The 24,697-nt window shown below is 45.6% G+C and overlaps 1 protein-coding gene across 4 annotated transcripts in view; it reads right to left on the reverse strand.

Annotated features, from left to right (window-relative positions):
• Positions 1–24,697, reverse strand: part of PNPLA4 (patatin like phospholipase domain containing 4) — an 87,041-nt gene that overhangs the window by 52,634 nt on the left and 9,710 nt on the right. For all 4 annotated transcript variants that reach the window (XM_065916571.1, XM_065916570.1, XM_065916568.1 and 1 more), the window contains exon 5: positions 10,594–10,659. In XM_065916571.1, the coding sequence (XP_065772643.1) occupies positions 10,594–10,659 (66 nt within the window). The remainder of the gene's footprint in view (positions 1–10,593; positions 10,660–24,697) is intronic.

The following is a 24,697-nucleotide window of genomic DNA, read 5'->3' on the forward strand; positions in this document are numbered from 1 at the left end:
GCTGCAACCCCCATCACTTCAGGAAAACCACCGAGGCCAATCGACAGATCAAAACCTGACCTCCACAGAAAACGACAAACTCAGGGTGGGAGAAAGCAAGACACAAAGTTTAATGTCATCAGGACCAGGCTCAGGTCCACAGCAGAGCACTGCATTTCAGACAGAGTTCATATCTCCCTGAAAACGGGGAGATTCCAGAGCGGCCAGGCCTAGACACCATCTGCACCTGCGAGACGGGGAGGCGCTGATCGAGCCCGTGGTTTTCATTGCTCAGTTGCTCAGTTGCGTTTGAATCTTTGCAACCCCGTGCACTCTCCCCTTGCTCCTCATGTCTGAGACAACTATGGCAGTCTCCCCTGCCTCAGGCCACGGATGCGTGCTCAGGCTTTTTTTAGATGGGTATGAGATAGATGTCTGTGTGTTCAGTCGTGTCTGACTCTATGAGACCCCACGGACTGTAGCCCGCCAGGCTCCTCTGTCCCTGGGATTCTCCAGGCCAGAATACTGGACTGGGTCGCCATGCCCTCCTCCAGGGGATCTTCCCGACCCAGGGATCGCACCCTTGTCTCCTGCACTGCAGGCGGATTCTTTAGTGTCTGAGCCCCCAGGGAAGCCCACGAATACTGGCATGGGGTGCCATTCCCTGCTCCGGGAGTCTTCCCGACTGAGTCGTCAGCAAGCGGCCAGTGGCCACCATGCGGCTGCAGACACAAGCAAGCACCCCAAGGGGCAGCCTGTCCGTCAGCGTGTACGTGGGGTCCCCTCTTCCTGGGCTTTATTACACAACCAAGGGAAGCCACGGTGGTCCCCGGATTAAGAACCCGCCTGCCAGTGCAGAGGACACAGGTTCGGGCCCCGGTCCAGGAAGATCCCACATGCCACGGGGCAACTAAGCCTGGGAGCCACAGCTACCGAAGCCCTGAACCACGCCTGCTGCGGCCCGCACGCCCTAGAGTCTGTGCTCCCGAAGGAGACAAGCCGCTGGAGACCTGGAGAGCGGCCTCCGCTCACTGCAGCCAGAGGAAGGCTGCGCGCGCCACAAAGGCTCAGTGCGACCGAAAACGAAGTGAGCTAGTGAAGGGTTTCTAAAACAAACGGGGAAACAGGCCATTACGACACTGCTCCTGCGCGCAGAGGCCACCATCAGAGGGCCTGCCTCGCCTCCCAGGGTCAGATACGTATCTATAAAGATATATATATCTCTTACTACAAAGAAATGTGTGTATCTTACTATATATAAACATAAATGTATGTATCTTACTATATATAAACATAAATGTATGCATTCTTACTATATATAAATATATATTTCTTACTATATATAAATATTAATATCTGTTTCTTAATATATAAAAATATCTACTTCTTAATTATATAAATATCTATTTCTTAATATATATAAATATATAGTTCTATATGAATATATATTTCTTTATATATAAATATAAAAACATATTTCTCTATATAAATATATATTTCTTAATGTACCTATTTCATAATACATATAAATATCTATTTCTTAATATATATAAATATATATATTTCTTAATATACCTATTTCTTAGTATATGTAAATATCTATTTCTTAATACATAAATATAAGTATATCTATTTCTTAATATATATAAATATAAATATTTCTTTATATATAAATATAAATATACATGCTTCTTAACATATATAAATATAAAAGCATCTATTTTTTAATATACCTGTTTCTTAATATATATATCTATTTCTTAATGTATATAAATATATATTTCTTAGTATATATAAATATCTATTTCTTTATATAAATATAGATATATCTATTTCCTAATATATATAAATATAAATATTTATTTATATATATAAACATAAGTATCTATTCTTTAATATACCTATTTCTTAATATATATATCTATTTCTTAATGTATATAAATATATATTTCTTAGTATATATAAATATTGATTTCTTAATATATATAAACATGTATTTCTTAATATATATAAATATACAGTTCTTATATATATATATTTATTTATAGATAAATATATTTCTTAATATATATAAATATATATTTTTAAATATATAAATATATATTTCTTAATATATATAAATATACATTTCTTAATATACCTATTTCTTTATATAAATATCTATTTCTTAATATATATAGACATCTATTTCTTAATATACATAAATATATAAAGTTCTTTATATAAATACATATGGATTTCTTTACATAAATATATAGATTTCTTCATATATAAATATATAGATTTCTTTATATATACATATAAACATATGTATATGTTAAGCAAGGAACAAGGCTTGGTAGAGCAAGGGGCCTGTGACTGATGCAAACATGCCAGGTCATCCTGGGAACGGTGCCCCCTAACTCAGCCACACGTCTTCGGTGAAGTGAATGAGTGTTTCTGCATTTCTATTTCCTCATCTGTAACAAGTACAGTGGCAACATTCCCTACAGCACATGGGAGTGGACTCTGACGCATCAGACAGAAAGCAATACCAACAGAAGTTTCACTTTTCTCCCCATGACAGCAACGTAGAGGGTACACTGGTAAGGTACCCCCTCCTCAAGTCAGGCAGGCCCCACGCCTCCCCAACTCATTATCTGCCTCTGTTTATGGACTGATCTGTGACCTCATGATCCACAACAGCTGCCAGAGCTCTGGTCATCACGTCTAAGTTCCAGGCAGCAGGGAGGAAACAAAATACACAACCTCACTTCCTGTAAGCCCCACAGTAACGTGGCCTACCTCTCACTGCCAGCCCTTAAGGGGATGGCCACACCCAGCAGCAAGGAACACTGGTGAACGTGACCTTTCAGCTACACGGCAATAAGTCCGCATAAGAACTGAAGTTCTGTTACTGAGGAAGAAGAAGAGGACATTTGTATGTTGCAAGAAACTAGCAGCCACCATCACCTGCACCTAATTCATAAAACAGTTATTACTATTTAAACACGGGACATGTTCAGCATAGTCTTACAAGATATTGGGGTGGCCAGAAAGATCATTGAGGATTCCCCACATTACAGAAAACCCAAGTGGACCTTCTGGCCAATTCAATACTGGCCTTCTGGGTCTCTGTTCTCTAACCTTCTTTCCATCCTCCCTTACTATAGCTTCATCCACCTTCTCCGGCAGCACCTCTTAATTTACCCATCACATCAGCAATGCTGATGACTCCCGGATCCCAAATCCCCTTTTCATGATCATATATAATCTCGTAAGACACCTGAGAGCTTTGCATATATATTTTTTTTCCCGCCATTTAGCCATTTCTGTCATGATTATATATTATCAGCAATAACTTGAAGTAAAATCATCACATTTCAGATCATCAAATTAAAGTTCATAACCGTCATGTCAGGTTGATTTGGCTAGCATCTGTGTTGAAAATTTGTAGGTAAAAATAAGTGTTGATTTTTACTGCTCTAACGGAAAAATGCTACTTAGCTTACTTTAAAATTGTTATGTCAAGTGGGGCAGTTCTCACATTTTTAAATGACAACAAAAAACCGTGCTCCTTGGTAACTGAGGATCTGCTACCTCTGAGAGGCAGTATACGGAATAGGGGGGAGAAAAAAACAGCTTTGAGATTTCCCAGGTGGGCTACTGGCTCAGACTCCTTGCTCCCAAAGCAGGGGGCGCTGGTTCAATCCCTGGTGAGGGAACTAGACCCCACGTGCCTCAACTAAGAGATTCTGCATGATGCAACCAGGACTGGGCAGACAAATGAATATTTAAAATGGCTTTCTGGGAGCTTTCATTTATGCTGCTTTAAAGAAAAAAAGAAAAAATCAGTGTATACGATGATTCTGAGTGGTCATGGAGAGGGTTTTAGCCAACAGCATGGGAGCCCATCCCTGCCAATAATATTTGTGCACATGGCTAATAAAGAGAAAGAGGGAGGTGGGAGGGGGGATCGGGATGGGGAACACATGGAAATCCATGGCTGATTCATGTCAATGTATGACAAAATCCACTACAATATTGGAAAGGAATTAGCCTCCAACTAATAAAAATAAATGAAAAAAAAAAAAAAAGGGAGCTCAACTTGGACAAGGCAGACCACTTAAAGGTTCTCCGTCTCTGCCTCTCCATGACCTCATCCCGTGACTCAGCCTCACTTTTCTCAACTGTCCCTTTTAGACGATCATCCCAGGGCACACTGGTTTGGCCAGGAAGCCTATGAGAAGCACAGAAAAGGGCTGGGATGGCCAGGAAAACTCAGAGGAAGAAAATCATGAGGCCTCACAAGGCCCAAATACCGACAGATCCCCAAACACATTAGCCAAGAGATTTGTACAAATCAGTTCCCTGGTTTTGAGACCATCCACTCACAGAGCATAGGCCTTTTGCAGGCTCTTCAAAGTGAATGAACCAATGAGAGCTATTAAAACGCTTTTCATGTACACATTTATAAATGAATACATACATATCACATGTCTATAAAATAAACAGCGTTAATCATCCATGAATACGTGCCTGATTTTGAGTAGGTGTTACACAGTGTATGGGATTACAAAATATATCTCTGTAGTGTGTGTTACATAGCTACTGTGTCTGGGACTTCCCTGGTGGCCCAGGGGCTGAGACTCCAAGCTCCTAATGCACGGGCCATCATGGTTTCAGTCCCTGGTCGGGAACTAGATCCCACCAACCCCTGCTAAGAGTTCCCACGCTGTAATTAACAGATCCTGCATGCTGCAACAAAGACACAGAGGAGCCAAATAATATTTAAGTAAATGGGGGCACTCGTGGTCAAGAACCTGCCTGCCAATGCAGGAGACTTAGAGAGTCGCAGGTTTAGAGTCCTGGGTCGGGAAGATCCCCTGGAGGAGGGCAGGGCAATGCACTCCGGGATTCCTGCCTGGGAAATCCCACGGACAGAGGAGCCTGGTGGGCTACGGTTCGTGGGGTTGCAGAGTCAGACATGACTGAGCGACTCAGCACACACACAGATAAATAGCCACTGTGCTTGACCGTAAAACGCTTATCTCTGGTGTGCATTAAGTAGACGCTGTGTCTGGTTATCGGTGTGTGCGCTGGTGTGCAGGCTACGGAAGAGCAGCTTCAGACAGGATGGTGAAATTTTATAGCACAAACATGCTTTGCAGGGCGCAGAAGGAAGCTGGCAGAAGTGACTTCGGGCAGCGTGGACAGCAGAGAGCAGGCGGGAGTTCACTCAGTTCAGTCGCTCAGTCGTGTCCGACTCTGGCCCGCCGGGCTCCTCTGTCCACGGGATTCTTCAGGCAAGAACACTGGAGTGGGTTGCCATTTCCTTCTCCAAGAGGACGTTATTAAAGAAGTGTGTTGCTGAGGCTTGATTTGTGACCCAAGATGTGATCGGAAATTGAAATCGTATCAAGCATCTGTTCTGATACCAATGGTATGAGATCAGAAATAAATTACAGGGGAAAAAAAGTGTAAAAAAGACAAACATGTGAAGGCTAAAAAATATGCCACTAAATGAATAACCCATGGATCGCTGAAGAAATCAAGGAGGAAATCAAAAAGTATCTGGGAACAAGTGACAGCAAAAAACAAGATGATCCAAAACCTATGGGATGCAGCAAAATCTGTCCTAGAAGCAAGTCTGTAGTTGCTGCTGCTGCTGCTAAGTCGCTTCAGTTGTGTCCGACTCTGTACGACCCAATAGACGGCAGCCCGCCAGGCTCCGCCGTCCCTGGGATTCTCCAGGCAAGAACACTGGAGTGGGTTGCCATTTCCTTCTCCAATGCATGAAAGTGAAAAACAAAAGTGAAGTCGCTCAGTCTTGTTCGACTCTTAGCGACCCCATGGACTGTAGCCCTCCAGGCTCCTCCGTCCGTGGGGTTTTCCAGGCAAGAGCACTGGAGTGGGTTGCCATTGCCTTCTCCAAGTCTGTAGCAATACTATCCAACCTCAAGAAACAAGAAAAATAGAGAACAACCTAACTTTACACCTAAAGCAACTAGAGAAGGAACAACAACAAAAATCAAATTTAGTAGAAGGCGAGGAATCATAAAGATTAAATTAATAAAATAGAAATGAGGAAAACAATAGCAAAGGTCAATAAAACTACAGGCTGTTTCATTGAGAAGATAAAGAAAATTGATAAACCTTTAGCCAGAATTCTCAAGAAAAAAAGGCACAGGACCCGAATCAATAAAGTTAGCAATGGAAAAGAGGAGTTTCAAAGACAATGCAGAAATACAGAGGATCACAAGAGACTACTACAAGCAACCATATGCTGATAAAACAGACAACCTGGAAGAAACTGACAAATTCTTAGAAAAGTACAAGGCTGAACCAGGAAAACACAGGGAATATGAACAAACCAATCAAAAGGAATGAAATTGAAACTGTGATTAAAAAATCTTCCAATAAAACAAAAGTCCAGGACCAGATGGCTTCATGAGCGAATTAAATCAAGCATTTAGACGAGAACTAATATCTATGCTTCTCAAACCTTTCCAAAAAATTGCAGAGGAAGGAATACCCCTAAACTCGTTTCACGAGGCCATCACCCTGATACTGAAATGAAAGATACCACACAAAAAAAGACAATAACAAGTCAACATCACTGATGAACATAAATGCAAAGGTCCTCAACAAAAAACTAAAATCCAACAGCACAGTAAAAGGACCAAACACCAGGATCAAACAGGATCTTTCCCATGTATGCAAGGATTCTTCAGCATATGCAAGTCAATCAATGTGATACAGAATATTAACAGACTGAAGAATAAAATGTGTATGATCATCTCAATGGATGCAGAAAAAGTTTCTCACAAAATTCAAGACCAATTTATGGGCAGAGAGGAGACCTATCTCAATATAATAAAGGCCATATACAAGAAACCCACAGCAAACACCATTCTCAATGCTGAAAAGCTGAAAGCATTTCCCCTAAGATTAGCAATAAGCTAAGGGTGCCCAGTGTCACCACTGTTAATTCAATATAGTTTTGGAAGTCCTGGCCAGAGCAATCAGAGAAGAAAAAGAAATAAAAGGGATCCAGATTGGAAAAGAAGTATCATGTCACTGTTTGCAGATGACATGATAGTATAGAAAAACCTCAGAGGCCACAAGAAAACTACTAGAACTCATCAATGAGTGTGGTAAAGCTGCCGGATACCAAATTAATACACAGAAGCCTCTCGCATTCCTACACGCTAATAACAAAATATCAGAAAGAGGAATTAAGGAGAGAATCCCATCTACATCACAACAAAAAGACTATCTAGGAAAATCTACCTCAGGAGTCAAAAGACCTGGACTCAGAAAGCTGAATACACCGAAGGAAGAAATCATAGGTGATACAAACAGATGGAGAGGCATACCGTGTTCTAGGCGTGGAAGCATCAACACTGTGAAACTGACTATATTACCCAAAGCAATCCACAGATTCAGGGCAATCCCTGTCAGAAGACCAATGGCATTTTTTTCAAAGAATTAGAACAAAAAATTTTACAGTTTGTATGGAAACACAAAAGACCCCCGATTAGGTTCTAGGTTCATCCACCTCATTAGAACGGACTCAAATGCACTCCTTTTTATGACTGAGTAATATTCCATTGTGTATATATACCACAACTTCTTTATCCATTCATCTGTCGATGGACAAGAGTGAAGTGAGTCAGAAAGAGAAAGATAAAGACCGTATTCTAATGGATATATATGGAATCTAGAAAAATGGTACTGAAGAATTTATCTACAGGGTAACAGTGGAGAAACAGACATAGAGAATTGACTTATGGACATGGAGAGAGGGGAGGAGAGGGTGAGATGGGGGGAAAAAAAAAAGACTCTGAATAGCAAAAGCGTTCTTGAAGAAGAAAAACATAGCTGGAGGAATCAGGTTCCCAAACCTCATACTCCAAAGCTACAGTAATCCAGACAGCATGGTACTGGCCCCAAAACAGATCAATGCTACAAGACAGAAAGTCAGAGATAAACCCACACATCTATGATCACGTAATCTATGACAAATAGACGGGGAAACAGTGGAAACAGTGGCTGACTTTATTTTGGGGGGCCTCCAAAATCACTGCAGATAGTGACTGCAGCCATGAAATTAAAAGATGCTTACTCCTTGGAAGGAGAGTTATGACCAACCTAGATAGCATATTAAAAAGCAGAGACATTACTTTGCCAACAAAGTTCCGTCTGGTCAAGGCTATGGTTTTTCCAGTAGTCATGCACAGATGTGAGAGTTGGACTATCAAGAAAGCTGAGCACCGAAGAATTGATGCTTTTGAACTGTGGTGTTGGAGAAGACTCTTCAGAGTCCCTTGGATTGCAAGGAGATTGAACCAGTCCATCCTAAAGGAGGTCAGTCCTGGGTGTTCACTGGAAGGAATGAATGTTGAAGCTGAAAGTTCAATACTTTGGCCACCTGATGCTGACTCATTTGAAAGACCCTGATGCTGGGAAAGATTGAAGGCAGGAGGAGAAGGGGATGACAGAGGATGAGATGGTTGGATGGCATCACCGACTCAGTGGGCATGGGTTTGGGTGAACTCCGGGAGTTGCTGATAGACAGGGAGGCCTGGTGTGCTGAGGTCCGTGGGATCTCAAATAGTCAGACATGACTGAGTGACTGAACTGAATGGAATCTATGACAAATGAGGCAAGAACATATAATGGAGAAAAGAGTATGTTTACTCAGTGATACTAGGAAAACTGGACAGCCCGATGTAAAAGAAAAAGATTAGAACACTTCCTAACATCAAACACAAAAATAAACTCAAAATGGATCAAAGACATGTACTTAAGGCTGGACACTATAAAACTCTTAAAGGAAAATACAGGCAGATCACGATTTGACATGAATCACATTAAGATCTTTCTGACCCACCTCCTAGAAGACAGAAAATAAAAACAAAAATAAGCTAATAGGACCCAGTTATACTCAAAAGCTTTTGCACAGCAAACAAATTCATAAATAAGACAAAAACACAGTCCTTATAATGGGAGAAAATATTTGCAAATGAAGCAACTGACAAGGCATTAATCTCTAAAATACACAAACAGCTCATGCAGCTCAATATCAAAAAAAATCTGCAAACAATAAACGCTGGAGAGGGTGTGGAGAAAAGGGAACCCTTTCACACTGTTGTGGAGAATGTAAATTGATGCAGCTGCTATGGAGAACAGCATGGAGGTTCCTCGCAAAACTAAAAATAGAACTACCACATGATGCAGTAACCGCACTCCTAGGCATATATCCCAACAAAACCATAATTCAAAAAGACGTATGCACCTCCATGCTCACTGCACCACTATCTTCAAGAACCAGGACGTGGAAGCAACCTAGATGTCCATCAGCAGAGGGATGGATAAAGAAGATGAGATATACAGCGACGATGCACTATTACTCAGCCACGAAAAGGGATGAAACGGTGCCATTGGCAGGACATGGACGGACCTAGAGACAGTCCCATAGAGTGAAATAAGTCAAGAAGAGAAAAACACATGTAAGATCCCGTACACGTGGAATCTAGAAAAATGGTACCGATGAACTTATGTGGCAAAGCAGAAGTAGAGAGACAGACTTAGAAAACAAAAGTGTATGCACACCAAGAGGAGAGGCAGCAACGTGGGATGACCTTAGAGACTGGGATTGATAGATCTACATGCCTGATACTGCGTCTAACATAGATAAGTAATGAGTGACTACTGGTATAGCACAGGGAACTCGACTCAGCCTCCTGTGGTGACCTATGTGGGAAGGAAATTCAAAAAAGAGGGAATATCTGTAAACACACAGCTGATTCCCTTTGCTGGGCGGCAGAACTGACGCAGGGCGTCCCCGATGTGGCTCAGAGGTTAAAGCGTCTGCCTCCACTGCGGGAGACCCGGGTTCGATCCCTGGGTTGGGAACATCCCCTGGAGAAGGAAATGGTAACCCACTCCAGTACTCTTGCCTGGAGACTCCCATGGACGGAGAAGCCTGGTAGGCTACAGTTCACGGGGTCGCAAAGAGTCGGACACGACTGAGCAACTTCATTTTGACTTTCTTTCCCCGATGGCTCAAGGGTAAAGAATCCGCCTGCTAGTGCAAGAGATGTGAGACACGGGTTCGATCCCTGGGTGGGGGAAGATCCCCTGGAGAAGGAAATGGCAACCCACTCCAGTATTCTTGGCTGGAAACCCACTCCAGTATCCTGGCCTGGAGAGTCCCACAAACAGAGGAGCCTGGCGGGTCACAAAGAGTCGGACTCGACTGAGCGCACACACTTATGCGTAGAACTAACACGACACTGGCAAAGCAGCTATACTTCAATAAATTTTTAAAAAGTCTATTGCTTCGTTGCATATTAAAAATAAGGGTGAAGTTTTTTTTTTCCTTTTTTTTAAGCAGATGAAAAAAGGAGGGCCCTAGTCAATCATTCTCAATCATGAAATCTCAACTCTAGGGTCCCATGGCCTCTGCACTGGACTTTTTCTCTTCTGTGAAACAGAAACAAACCTATGAGACAAAAGTCACAGGAACAGAGCTGGAGCCACCAGAATAATAACAATAATAATGGATCTTGCAAAAGGAAATGGATAACCCCAGGAACCACAGATCCTGTGTCAGCCTAGAACTCTTACCTGCCCTTCGTACTCCACTGGTTCCATTCCTGCATAGATGGGCAGGAAGCTGCTGGCTAACAGGACCTAGTGGACAAAATAAAGACACAGCTCGTGAAATGAGACAGCAACACGCCCTACCATCTATTTCACACATCACCTACTAGCAGGTTACAATCATTTAAGCACAAAAGTCTACTATAAAAATGAAATACGGTCCATGTATTTCATGGGCACAGTGAAAGTGAAAGCGTTAGTAGCTCAGACATGCCCAACTCTTTGCAACCTCGTGGACTGGGGTCTTCCCAGGCTCCTCTGTCCAAGGGATTTTCCAGGCAAGAATACCAGAGTGGATTGCCATTCCCTTCTCCAGGGGATCTTCCCGCTCCAGGGATTGAACCTGGGTCTCCCGTGTTGCAGGCAGAATTCTTTACCAAGTGAGCCACCAGGATGTACTTAAACAGAAATTAAAATTATTCATATAAGAAAAGACATTAAAGACATTGGTACAATTCATGGTCCTCTGACTCTATCGACTTCACCTGAGAAACACTGGCACTTTAATGGTAGATGGCTGAGTCACTGCATGATTAAAGTCCAGTTCAGTTCAGTTGCTCAGTTCTGTCCGACTCTTTGTGATCCCATGGACCACAGCACGCCAGGCCTCCCTGTCCATCACCAACTCCCGGAGTTTACTCAAATTCATGTTCATTGAGTTGGTGATGCCATCCAGCCATCTCATCCTCTGTTGTCCCCTTCTCCTTCCACCTTCAATCTTTCCCAGCATCAGGGTCTTTTCAATGAGTCATCTGTTTGCATCAGGAGGCCGATGTATTGGAGTTTCAGCTTCAGCATCAGTTCTTCCAATGAATATTCAGGACTGATTTCCTTTAGGATGGACTGGTTGGATCTCCTAGCAGTCCAAGGGACTCTCAGGAGACTTCTCCAACACCACGGTTCAAAAGCATCCATTCTTTGGTGTTCAGGTTTCTTTATAGTCCAACTCTCACATCCGTATGTGACTACTGGAAAAACCATAGCCTTGACTAGACGGATTAAAGTCCAGGTGTGTCTAAATTCCCGCGTGTGTACAGGCTGCAAGTCAGTTATTGACGATGTTCTATCCCACACTGTGAGAATCATTTGGACGTTTCAATCTTCCAGAGGAACAAACCCCTCTGGTTGTCATGGCAGTGACTAGCTCGCAGCTGAGGGATGTTTGCATTTATGTCACCAGGGCGTCACCGAGGGAAGAAAACACGTTACATGCCAGGGACATGCCCTGGATTTGTAATGAGACAGCGGCTGCTAGGAGCACCAAGTATATTTTACCTTCCATTTAAAAACTCGAAAGAGACTGCCGTCGCAAATATTACCGTCTCCTCCCACAGAAAAAGCTGGGTTCTGGGGAGCTTACCTGACATGCACAAGTCAATTGCGCAATGCAGTTTGCAAATCGCTGTGCTCTATCAGGAAAGATACAGCATTAGATTCTGAATACTTAAGGTCCAATCCTTCAGTTGATAAGCCAAGACTCCATGGCTGTTTGCTGTGAAAGATTTCATCGAGCTTCTTTCCCCAGCAGGAGTTACTCAGAGATGGATTATGGCCTTTAAAATGACTTGTGCAATATCCATTAGGGCTTCTCAGGTGGCACCAAGGCTTACCAAGGCAGAAGACGTAAGAGACATGGGTTCAATCCCTGGGTCGGGAAGATCCCCTGGAGGAGGAAATGGCAACCCGCCCCAGTAGTCCTGCCTGGAGAATCCCATGGACGGAGGAGCCTGGCGGGCTACAGTCTATGAGGTTGCAAAGAGTCGGACACAACTCAGCGACCGAGCACACACGGGATGCATTAAGTGTTACTTAGAAATCAGAAGGGCATTTCCCCCAAAGGAACAACGCTGTACCCGTGATTTGTGCGGCCAGCTCTCACAAGCTGATTCATTCTGAAGGGCAAACGATGAGAGGCCCAGTCACCAGCATAACGACCTGGTGGGAAGAGCCAACTCATCGGAAAAGACCCCGATGCTGGGGAAAGATTGAGGGCGGGAGGGGAAGGGGGTGACAGAGGGCGGGATGGTTGGACGGCATCACTGACTCAGGCACTGATGCACAGACACGACTCTGTCTAAAACAGAGAGCTCGCAGGAAGTTGCAGCATTAGCAGAGGGAGCTCAGCTCGGCGTTCTTGTGATGACCTAGAGGGGTGGGATAGGGCGGGAGGAGGTTCAAGAGGAATGCCATGTGAGGGGAGGGATGGATGCATACATATGGCTGATGCATTTCATTGTAGAGTGGAGACCAACACACAGTGTAACACAACTATACTCCAACATAAAAACAAAATCCTATGATAAAGCATAACAGAAAATATTAAAAAGAATGTGCATATATATGTGTGTGTATGTGTATAACTGAATCTCTGCCGTACAACAGAAAATAATAACAACTGTAAATCAGCTATACTTCAATAAAAACAAAGAAGAAAAAAAGAAGAAATTGGGGTGGGAGGTGGGAGGGAAGTTTAAGAGGGAGGCGACGTGTGTGTACCTAAGGCTGATGCATGTTGATTGGATGGCAGAGACCAACACAATATCGTAAAGCAATGATCCTCCAATGAAACTTAGAGAAATAAATAAAAAGAATCGTGAGGTGTCGAGAGCAAAGCAGGGACCCGAGGTATGACGACAACCCTGCAGGAGAGGTCGCAGCCTTCTGAGGAGGGTCAGCGCGCACGAGCCCTCACTGAGGCATTCATCTCCAAAATCTCAGCTTCAGTGTGGACGTGACAGGATGGGGTGCCATGCCTGCCGCTACCCACACCCTCCCCAGAGAGGTGCGAGCCGGGGTGGGCATCCTCTCTGGTGGTCTGCGGACAATCACAGCCATCAGCGGGGCCAACAGGACGGAAACCAAGCAAACTCAGGCCCAGCCTGGTCAGCCCCCGAGTCGCCCTGACCTGGGCAGCTGGGGTCTTTCAGGACAAAACTGGACACAGTTACGGTCACGGCCTTCACCCTAATTAATCAGTTGCCGACTCCTTTTAAAAAACGTTAATTACAGGGGCTTTCCTGGTGGTTCAGTGGTAAAGAACGTGCCTGCCAATGCAGGAGACATGGGTTTGATCCCTGGGTGGGGAAGATCCCCTGGAGGAGGAAATGGCCACCCACCCCAGTGTTCTTGCCTGGAGAATCCACATGGACAGAGGAGCCTGGCAGGCTACAGTCCGTGGGGTCGCAGAGCCTCGGACAGGACTGAGTGACTTAACACTTTGTAACGGGTGCTCTGGGACCACCCAGCGGGATAGGATAGGGAGGGAAATGGGAGGGGAATTCAGGACGTGGTGGTGGTGGGGGAACGCATATATGCTTTTGGCTGATTCACGTGGATGTATGCAAAAACCATCACGAGATTGTAATTATCCTCCATAGGCTCTCAAAGAGTCAGAAAAGACTGAGCAACTTCACTTTCAATTATCCTGCAATTAAAATTAATTTTAAAAAAAAGAAAGCTGTGGGGGAAAAAAAAGTACAAAGGATGCAGTGCTGGGGGGAAAAAAATTATTACAGGACTTCCCTGGTGGTCCAGTGGTTAAGAATCCAGCTGCTAATGCAGGGGACTCGTTTCCTACTGTCCATGGGGCCGTAAGAGTCAGACACGACTTACGTGACTAAATCACCGCCACAGGGGCCGTTAAACAACCAAAGACACTCTATGACTCTAGTCATTTATTTCACTGTGTGTGTGGGCTCAATTGCTCAATTGTGTCCGACTCTTTCCGACGCCATGGACTGTAGCCCGTCAGGCTCCTCTGTCCGTGAGATTCTCCAGCAAGAATTCTGGAGTGGGTGGCTATTTTCTCCTCCAGGGGATCTTCCTGACCCAGGGATCGAACCTGCATCTCCTGCCTTGGCAGACAGAAGCTTTACCGCTGTTCTGCCTGGGAAGCAAGCCCCTGACTTTGCTGTAACAGCTCATTCCACTATGCTATGCAGACATGTAGCTTGCAAAAATAAAGAAAATTAAAAAAAAACAGCATTACCTTTAGAAGCTGAATTATGTGGGTTCCCCCATCGCTCGTGTCAAGATATAAAGTGAAGTTCACAAGTTAATGCCTGGATCTCTTTTTGAGGTATTGAGAGATGAAAAAATGCTATGCAATTACTTTGTCACAGACAGGAACAGTTAGGAATCCTCTGAACTGGTTTGAAGAGTGCAGTGAACTGGAAAATACCCATCATTTTCCCCCAAAATCAATGTATTTGTTCTGTCACAGTTTACTCAGGCTGCTCATTTGTGTATCAAACTGTGGTTAGCAGGGAAATTGGCTTTCGACAGAGAGGAACTGAGCGGCTTCTCCTACTGACACTTTACTGCAAGCAAATAGGATTTTTCTAAGGAGGGAGATGGTTAATGAGATATGAAACACTAAGGTAAATATGCTCTTTTACTGTCTTAACCTCACGGCGTCCCAGTGAAATTGTTCTTAATAAATCTCGATACGTCTAGGACCGGGAGTGGTGGTGGGGGTCTCAAGTAGGGGTGTCTGAGCCCTCCGGGGATATTTAGCCACGTCTTGGGGGTGCTTTTTGGTTGAGAGGACTGACACAGAAGGCAGAAACCTACTGTTCCTTCCCCATCACTTAGTCCAGCACTGTAAGAATTAACACCTGTGTTGGGACTTCCCTGGTGGTCCAGGGGCTGAGACTCTTATGCTCCCAGAACAGGGAGCATCCATCCCTGGTCAGGGAACCAGATTTCACACACCGCAGCTTAGAGTTCACAGGCCTCAACTAAAGAGCTTGCGTGCTGCAACAAAAAGCAAAGATCCCGTGTGCTACAAGTAAGACCTGATTCAGCCAAAAGAAAAAGAAAAAGTAAAAGAAAAAGGAAAGAATTCCATGTATGTTAAACCACTAATTTGGCTTTTGTTTCCCAGAGCTTTCCTGGTGGCTCAGTGGTAAAGAATCCAGTTGCGATGTAGGAGACTCAGGAGACTCGGGTTCGATCCCTGGGTCGGGAAGATCCCCTGGAGGAGGGCATGGCAACCCACTCCAGGATTCTTGCTGGGATATTTCCCACAGACAGAGGAGCCTGGCGGGCTACAGTCCTTGGGATCGCACACAGTCAAACATGATCGGCTGGCTGAGCACGCTCGCATGCACTGCAAGGACACCATGATAAGAATAAAAGTTAGTGACTTCCTTGACAACTGTATAAACCGTGGCCAAGTGCATATTCCACACACGTTAGGACTAGCTCTTCTCATTTTCCATTGCACAGAAAAGAGATGCTTAGAAAATGATGTAGCCTGGCCTCCTTGGAGAATAAATTCTCAACAAGTCTCATTTATGCCTAAAGTTGACTGTGGCGTTTAATGAGAATCTGGCTGTTTATTCAGAGCCTGCTGGCGTAGTTGAAATTCAAAGACAGGCTCAAATTTATCTTCCCCAGTCTTTCCAAGATAATGACCAATCTTAAATTCAGTCCTTATTTCACCTCCGCAAGGCTAGATGTGAGATGTTCCTGAAAAAAAAAAAAAAACACGCTCACTGTGTGCAGGAAAATTGAGGGCATCGTAGTGATGGAGACGGGGTTCTTCTTCCGGAGAGGGATACCATTCTGCATGGACGCCCTCCTGGGCGTGTGTATATCAGAGAGCATCCGTGGCTGTCAAGAGACCAGCTCAGAGCACACCCCAGTGGGTCAGCTTTAAACACGGATTCCACAATTTGTACCAATTCAGACAGGTGCCAAAGCTCTATCCTTCTGCTGTTGTTGTTTGGTAGCTCAGTTGTGTCTGACTCTTTGCGACCCCAGGGACGGTAGCCCGCCAGGCTCCCCTGTCCGTGGGATTCTCCAGGCAAGAATACTGCAGTGGGTTGCCATTGGCTTCTCCAGGGGGATCTTCCGACTTAGGGATCAAACCCGCGTCTCCTGTGTCTCCTGTAATTGCCAGCGGATTCTTTTACCGGCTGAACCTCCGGGAAAGCCCCATCACTCAGTGGCATGGTTAATTTCAAAATCATTTCTGCTCAGCTGTGGGGGTGATACATGACTTTCAAAAATTTTTTTTCTCTTGTTGAGATACAGCTGATTTACTATGCTCTTTTTTTTGTTTTGTTTTGTTTTGAATATAATTGCTTTGCATGGTTGTGTCAGCATCTGCTATGCAACAGCCAGTGAATCAGTCATAGGTATACATACACCTCCTTCCTCTGGAGCCTCCCCCATCTCCCCATCCCACCCGTTTAGTTCATCGCAGAGCCCAGAGCTGAGTTTCCCGTGCTGGGAAACCATAAACAAGACGAAAAGACCACCCTCTGAATGGGAGAAAATATTTGCAAACTAAGTAACTGACAAACGAGGAATTTCCAAAACGTACAAGCAGCTCATACAGCTCAATAACACAAACAAACAAAAAAAAACCCAACCAAGAAATGGCTGGAAGACCTAAACAGACATTTTTCCAAAAAAAAAGACATATGGATGGCCAACAAGCACATGACTTGGTTTTTATAAAAAGGATTTACTTCTCTACCTATCCTCTGCTGAAGGCTAATGTTACAATATGTTTGGATTTCCTGATTGCATGTTTCCTTTTGAAGAAAAATAGCTCAGAGTAAAACCTGGAGCGTAAAAGGCATGGACTGAAGTGAATGCATTCAGACATTTGGGGGAACACGACGCAAAGGGGCCCACAGATAAAGGAATTGCCAAGGACCCATGACGGCAGATCAAGCCAGTCAATCTTAAGGGAGATGAAGCCTGGACATGCCCCAGAAGGACCTTTGCTGAAGCTGAAGCTCCAGTGTTTTGGTTATCCAATGTGAACAGAAGACTCATTGGAAAAGTCCCTGATGCTGGGAAAGATTGATGGCAGAAGGAGAAGGGGACATCGGAGGATGAGATGGTTAAACGGCATCACTGATGCAATGGACGTGAACTTGGGCAAAGCCCAGGAGTTGGTGAGGGACAGGGAGGCCAGGCGTGCTGCAGCCCATGGGGTCGCCAAGAGTTGGACACGACTGGGTGACTGGACAAGCAACCAAACCAAGGGCCCATGACAAGTATTTGCCTCTGTGCCTGGGTCCCCCAGGGCTTCCCTAGTGGCTTGGGTGTTAAAGCATCCGCCTGCATTGCAGGAGACCCGGGTTTGATCCCTGGTTTAGGAAGATCCCCTGGAGAAGGGCATGGCAACCCACTCCAGTATTCCTGCCTGGAGAGGCCCGGGGACAGAGGAGCCTGGCGGGGCTACAGTCCATGGGGGTGGGGGTCACAAAGAGTCGGACGCGACTGGGCACTTGTGGGTCTCCTGGTAGAGTCTCCCCAGGGCTGGGGTCACGGGGTGGGGTGGGGATTAGCTGCACCCCCTGGCTCCTCAGGGTACTGCCTTCGTGGGGGCGCCTTCTCTTCTCTGCTGCGCCCTTTGTTGGCGAGGGCCTGGCACTCTCAGACCTCTGATGGCAGGACCCCCAACGCTGTCTGAAAGGCCTTCTCCCACGCTCTGGCACCACAGGGCCTGACTTCAGTCTAGACGGCCGAACTCACCTGACCCCGGCCTCACAAGGTTACCTGGGCACATGGCCACACCCTTCCCGTGGTATCCTAAATAGGCAGTCTCCTTCTTTCCAGGACGCCCAGGTTGAGAACGTTCCAAACCTTTAAGCCCTACTTCCGTCTTGCGGAACAGTTCCATCTTGAAGTCTCTTCCCTCTTCTCGTCTCTCACTCTAAGTAGTCACGAGAAACCAGGTTGCTCCTTCCACGCTGTGCTTGGAAACTGCCCCAAACATCCAACATGAGCACTAGCGAGTTCTAGCATCCACAAAACACGGGAGACGCGCACATGAGTCTTCTTGGTCAGTTCATGACAACGATGACCTTTCCTCCACCGTTTGCTTAAGATTCCTTGGTTTCCAGGGACTCTGCTTGCGGTCCCAGTGGTTAAGGGTCTGCCTTGCAACACCAGGGATGTGGGTTCGATCCTTGGTAGGGGAATTGGGATCCTGTTCATGAAGGCTAGGTGCTGCGACTACTGAGACCACGTGCTCCGGACCAGACACAGCACAACTAGGGAGCCCGTGGACTGCAAAGAAACATCCCGCGTGATGCAACGCAAACTTCCCAAGGGCCGCAACTAAGACCAGATGCGGTCAAATAAAGTTAATTAACAACAACAACAAAATGGCTCTCTTCCATCTGTGACCTCATCCACATGGCCTGCACGCTCCAGGTTTCTCTAAGAAGACGGAGGCTCTCTCCGCCGTTTACGGTTTTCTTTCTGAGTGCTCACTGGAACTCGCTACGGCAGTGCAGGTTTTTTCTAGCCTGTGCCTCTAAACTCACTGAGCCTCTGCCTGGTTTCACTAGCTCAGTTCCAAAGCCACTTTCAGGAATTTGTTATAGCAGCTGGTTGCCTCTCAATGCCAGTCCCCTGTTCTAGTCCGTTCAGGCTGCTGCAACAAAATCCCCCAGACTGGGAGGCTTAGGAAACGACAGCAGTCTCCCTCGCACAGTTCTAGAATCTCAGCAGTGCAAGCCTCCGTGTCTACTGAGAACCCACTGCTATGTCCTCACCGGCTGCAACTGGTGAGGGGAGCTCTCGGGGGTCTCCTTCATAAGTGCACTCATCCCATTTATGTCAGCTCCACCCTCAGGAACTCATCACTTCCCAAAGACCCTCCACCTCCAAACATCATTGTACTGGGGGTTAAGACTTCGACATGGGAATGTGGGAGGGATACATTCAGACCACGGCAGTAAGTTCGATCGCCATGGACACACGATGCTGAATACTACGGAAATCCAATCCCAGATAAAATGAGCCTCTGGACCACATACGTTTCAAAAGAGGTTCTGAGCGGGGTGTCCCTGGCCGTCCAGTGGCTAACACTCTGCGGTCCCAATCCAGGGGGCCCAGGTTCGATCCCTGGTCAGGGAACTAGACGCCACACGCTGCAACTAAAGATCCCTCGTGCCCCAACTAAAACCCAATGCAGTCAAATATTTTTTTTAAAAGAGATTCTTAGGAAAGAATCAACTATCATTGTAGATCAGACGAAAGAATAATTTTTCCATGGTGCCAAAAACAAAGCTAATTTAAGTGTGAATCATCACACAAAAGCACATGGGTGAATGTGCACCAGGCCAATGGTGAGAGGTGTAAAACTCAGATGCCTAAAGCAGTAGTAATAATCCATTTCCCAAGATTTTGTAGACGTAGGTGAGCCACCCACATGACATCAGTGGTAAAGAACTCACCTGCCGATGCAGCAGACATAAGAGACGCAGGTCCGACCCCTGGGTCAGGAAGATCCTCTGGAGGAGGAAATGGCAATCCACTCCAGCATTCTTGCCTGGAGAAGCCCATGGAGGGAGGAGCCTGGCGGGATACAGTCCACGGGGTCGCAAAGAGTTGGACTCATCTGAAGCAACTTAGCGTGCATGTGAGCACTTTGCTCATGAACAAAGATAGGAGTAAAAGAATGTTTAGGAAAGGGTGAATTCTATCAAGTCAGCGAAATAAAATAAAAGCTGGGGCTTTAATTTCATGACAGACTCACACAGGAGTGCAGAGCAGTGATGAGTGTGGCTTCTATTACTATATCTTCATTATTTATTAAATATTAACTGGAATTAGGGCTTCCTTGGTGGCTCAGCTGGTGAAGAATCCACCTGCAATGTGGGAGACCTGGGTTTGATCCCTGGGTTGGGAAGATCCCCTGGAGAAGGGAAAGGCTACCCACTCCAGTAATCTGGCCTGGAGAATTCCATGGACTGTATAGTCCATGGGGTCGCAAAGAGTCAGACGCAACTGAGCGACCTTCACTTTCACTTTTCGCTTTAGATTGAAAAAAAAACAGGAAAGAACAACTATATCAGACAGCGGTTCCCACTGGCCTCTTTTATCAGAACACAGCATGTCACCACCCAGAGCGGGAGGGTTTATTTTTTTTCCTGTCATGATGCTTTTTTCTTCTTCCCTCTTGTAGGTTTCACCAATCTTGCTCTTTGAACTACATACTCATGTGTATTCCATGCATATATTTCATACATTATTATCACCACCATCTGCTGTCAAGGAACTAACCACCTTTTTTTTTTTTTCCCAGTTTCTGCAAAAGGTTAGAGCATTCTACTCAACATTTAAAATGCATCTCGTATAACCTAGGATACATGTTAATTATTCAATTATTCTCCTTACAAGGTATTACGCAGTTGTGTCAACTGTTTCTCTTCTGTTCAATGAACTCAAGTAATTATGCTAGTTCTCTGAGTACCTATTATCCAAAACAAAGCAAATCAGAAGAAAAAAAAAGTCCAGTTTACGTACGGCCACAGTTGGCTATCCTGGAGAAGGAAATGGCAACCCACTCGAGCATCTTGCCTTGGGGAGTCCCAGGGACAGAGGAGCCTGGCGGGGTATAGTCCGTGGGGTTGCAAAGAGTCGGACACGACTGAGCGACTAAACCACCACCCTGGTTTGCTGCTTTAACAAGGGACCGCAAAACGAGAGTCTAAAACCAAGACAAATATTTGGACGATCCTAGGGGATGGAGATTGGGACCCAAAATGGGCTGGATCCACCTGAGCGAAAGAATTAAGGTGATGGCAGGGCCCTCCTTTCCCGGGGGCTCCTGGGGAGACTGGGTTTCCTGCTCATCTGGATCTCGGTAGAGGGCGCAGTTCCAGCGGCGGTAGGACTGCGGTCCCTCAGCGTCACTGGCTGGTCCAAGGGGTGCACACCCTCCGTGACCTCCTTATGCAAAGTCTCCTGCATCTCAGAATCTGCAAACGCCTCTTATTTCTAAACCCACACAGGCCTAGCTGGGGTCCGCCCACGCATCCCAGCACCACCTAGGCCCTCATGTTCATCCTGTCTACACAATCCCCTCTGCCAAGCGAGATGCCCGATTCACAGGTCCTGGGGAGTACAGTGTGGACATTTTAGTGGGGAGGGGGGATGTTAGCCACACTCCCACATGAAAGGAATTAAGAGGGTGATTTTATCTAGCAGCGGCAGAGTAGGGGCATGGCCACCAAGCAGAATGTTAGACACCTGGACTGCTGTGGGGCCACTAAACTAGCTCCCTTGTTTTGTCCAGATCACTGAACGTGAAGGGTAACAGCTTCTTCGTACTTTTAGTAGGTGCCCCCTCAGTTCATTGATTTATTAGTTCATATTCATTCATGGAACACATATGGATGGAGCTGGCGCAGTGTGAGGTCTGGGCACTCAGGGGACAGAAGGCAGCAGTCCCTGACCCTCCGTGGAGCTTACACTCTAGTGAGGGCAGACAGACAAAAACTAGGTTCAACAGAGCAGTCACAAATGTCTGCTGCACAGTGGTCGGTGATTCACGGTGCAAGGTACAGAAAATATCCAGACCACCTGACCTGCATCCTGAGAAACCTGCATGCAGGTCAGGAAGCAACAGCTAGAACTGGGCATGGAACAGCAGACTGGTTCCAAATAGGGAGCGGAGTACGTCAAGGCTGCATATTGTCACCCGGCTTATTTAACTTATATGCAGAGCACATCATGCAAAATGCCGGGTTAGATGAACCACAAGCTGGAATCAAGATTGCTGGGAGAAATATCAATAACCTCAGATATGCAGATAACACCACCCTTATGGCAGAAAGTGAAGAGGAACTAAAGAGCCTCTTGATGAAACTGAAAGAGGAGAGTGAAAAAGTTGGCTTAAAACTCAACATTCACAAAACTAACATCATGGGATCTGGTCCCCTCACTTCATGGCCAATAGACAGGGAAACAATGGAAACAGTGAGAGACTTTATTTTTTGGGGGGGGGCTCCAAAATCACTGCAGATGGTGACTGTAGCCATGAAATTACAAGACGCTTACTCCTTGGAAGAAAAGCTATGACCAACCTAGATAGCATATTAAAAAGCAGAGACATTACTTTGCCAACAAAGGTCCATCTAGTCAGGACTATGGTTTTTCCAGTGGTCATGTATGGATGTGAGAGTTGGACCATAAAGAAAGCTGAGTGCTGAAGAATTGACGCTTTTGAATTGTGTTGTTGGAGAAGACTCTTTGGAGTCCTTTGGACAGCAAGGAAATCCAATGACAACATCCTAAAGGAAATCAGTCCTGAATATTCATTGGAAGGACTGATGTTGAAGCTGAAACTCCAACACTTTGGTCACCTGATGCAAAGAGCTGACTCATTGGAAAAGACCCTGATGCTGGGAAAGATTGAAGGCTGGAGGAGAAGGGGACGACAGAGGATGAGATGGTTGGATGGCATCACCCACACGATGGACTTGAGTTTGAGTAAGCTCCGGGAGTTGGTGATGGACAGGGAGGCCTGGCGTGCTGCAATCCAGGGGGTTGCAGAGAGTCAGGACTGAGCGACTGAACTGAACTGAACTGATAGGAAACATCAGGGGTTCTGTAGATAGAGTAGCCAGGCACAGACTCAATGAAAAGGTAGATCCATGGGCAGAATTCCTTTTTAGAAAAAAGAACATATATATATATATATATATATATATATATATATATATTGGTGGCCCCACTGCACAGCATGTGGGAGTTAGTTCCCCACGCAGGGATGGAACCTGGGCCCCCTGCAGTAGAAGCTCGGAGTCCTAACCGCTGGACCACCAGGGAAGTCCCTCCCCTCCTGTTTTACGATGGGATGACAGTCCTTTTGTTTACAATCTTGTCCCCTTACGCACAAGAAGAGGTGTTCTGACCCACTGCCAGCCTGATGTCTCTGTGTTGGGGTTGACGATTTGTGACAACTCAGGCATGGATTTACCAGCTTCCCCCTTTCTTGTCTTTAAGCCTCCGCAAGCTTAGCAATTACATTATAGAAAAATATTTTCTTAAGACAGATTGAGTATCAGTGTAGGAGTGATTGGTACACAGAGGGAAAATATTCTAATTTCTTAAGTCGCAGAGTAACTTGTCAGCTCAACACTTCATTAGGTATTTCAAATCATATCATTCAAACATAAAATTTAAACAGGGAGATTCAATATTAAAAAAAAACCCACATTGCATTTATCATTTAATTCACGTGGAACTTTTAGCTCTCACGCTCAATCCATCACTGGCTGCTATCTGCACACACATGTTCTCTATCACCAGAGGCTTGCTATGTTTCCCACAGAAAGATAAAGTGTGACTCCCTCAGTCATGTTCGACTCTTTGTGACCCCATGGACGGCAGCCCACCAGGCTCCTCTGACCATGGGGATTCTCCACTCAAGAGTACTGGAGTGGGTAGCCATGCCCTTCTTGAGGGGATCTACGCGATCCAGACATCAGACCCAGGTCTCCCGCATTGCAGGCAGATTCTTTACCATCTGTACCATGAGGGAGGCCCCACAACACCCACAGAAGGAAAAGAAAAATCGGCTGGCGTTTCTAAGAGCAGTGCATTCTTGCACATTAGTCACTCAGTCCTTCTCTGACTCTGCAACCCCATGGTTGTAGCCCGCCAGGCTCCTTTGTCCATGGGGCCCTCCAGGCAAGAATACTGGAGTGGGTTGCCATTTCCTTCTCCAGGGGGGTCTTCCCAACCCAGGGATCGAACCCAGGTCTCCTGCATTGGCAGGCAGATTCTTTACCAACTGAGCCTTCTGAGCTACTAGGGAAGCCCTCCTGTGTCCTTACCAATTTAAAGTACGTCATGTATCCCCTTACCAATACAATGCTATTTGCAAGTCAGCTGAAATAGCTCTCAGAGATCATGAATTCTCAACCAGCTTCCATGTGTGTGTGGACAGAAAGGCGTCAGCGCCAAACGGAAGAAATGAAAGGGAATATTCTAATGAAAAGGTCAAGAGACCCGGATTCGCACTGGCAATCGGTACACCCGGGGGCGCGTCACATACAATCTTTCCGCCCCTTTCTTCTCTTAAAGAAGCAACAGAAGAGGCATAAATCACGCCCGTCCTGCCTGACTTACAGAAGGACCGAACGCGGTAGTCCACCCAAAAAGTCTCACGTGAACTGCGGAGCATTAACGTACAACCACGTAAAGAACAGTTACTGGTACTCAAGCTCATTCACGCAGTAAATGTGGCCAGTGAACATCACGAGCAAACACGCTGGGCTCGTCCACAGGCCTCCGGGAGCTGCCT

This window comes from Muntiacus reevesi, chromosome X, assembly GCF_963930625.1.
Source record: "Muntiacus reevesi chromosome X, mMunRee1.1, whole genome shotgun sequence".
Classification (NCBI taxonomy): domain Eukaryota; kingdom Metazoa; phylum Chordata; class Mammalia; order Artiodactyla; family Cervidae; genus Muntiacus; species Muntiacus reevesi.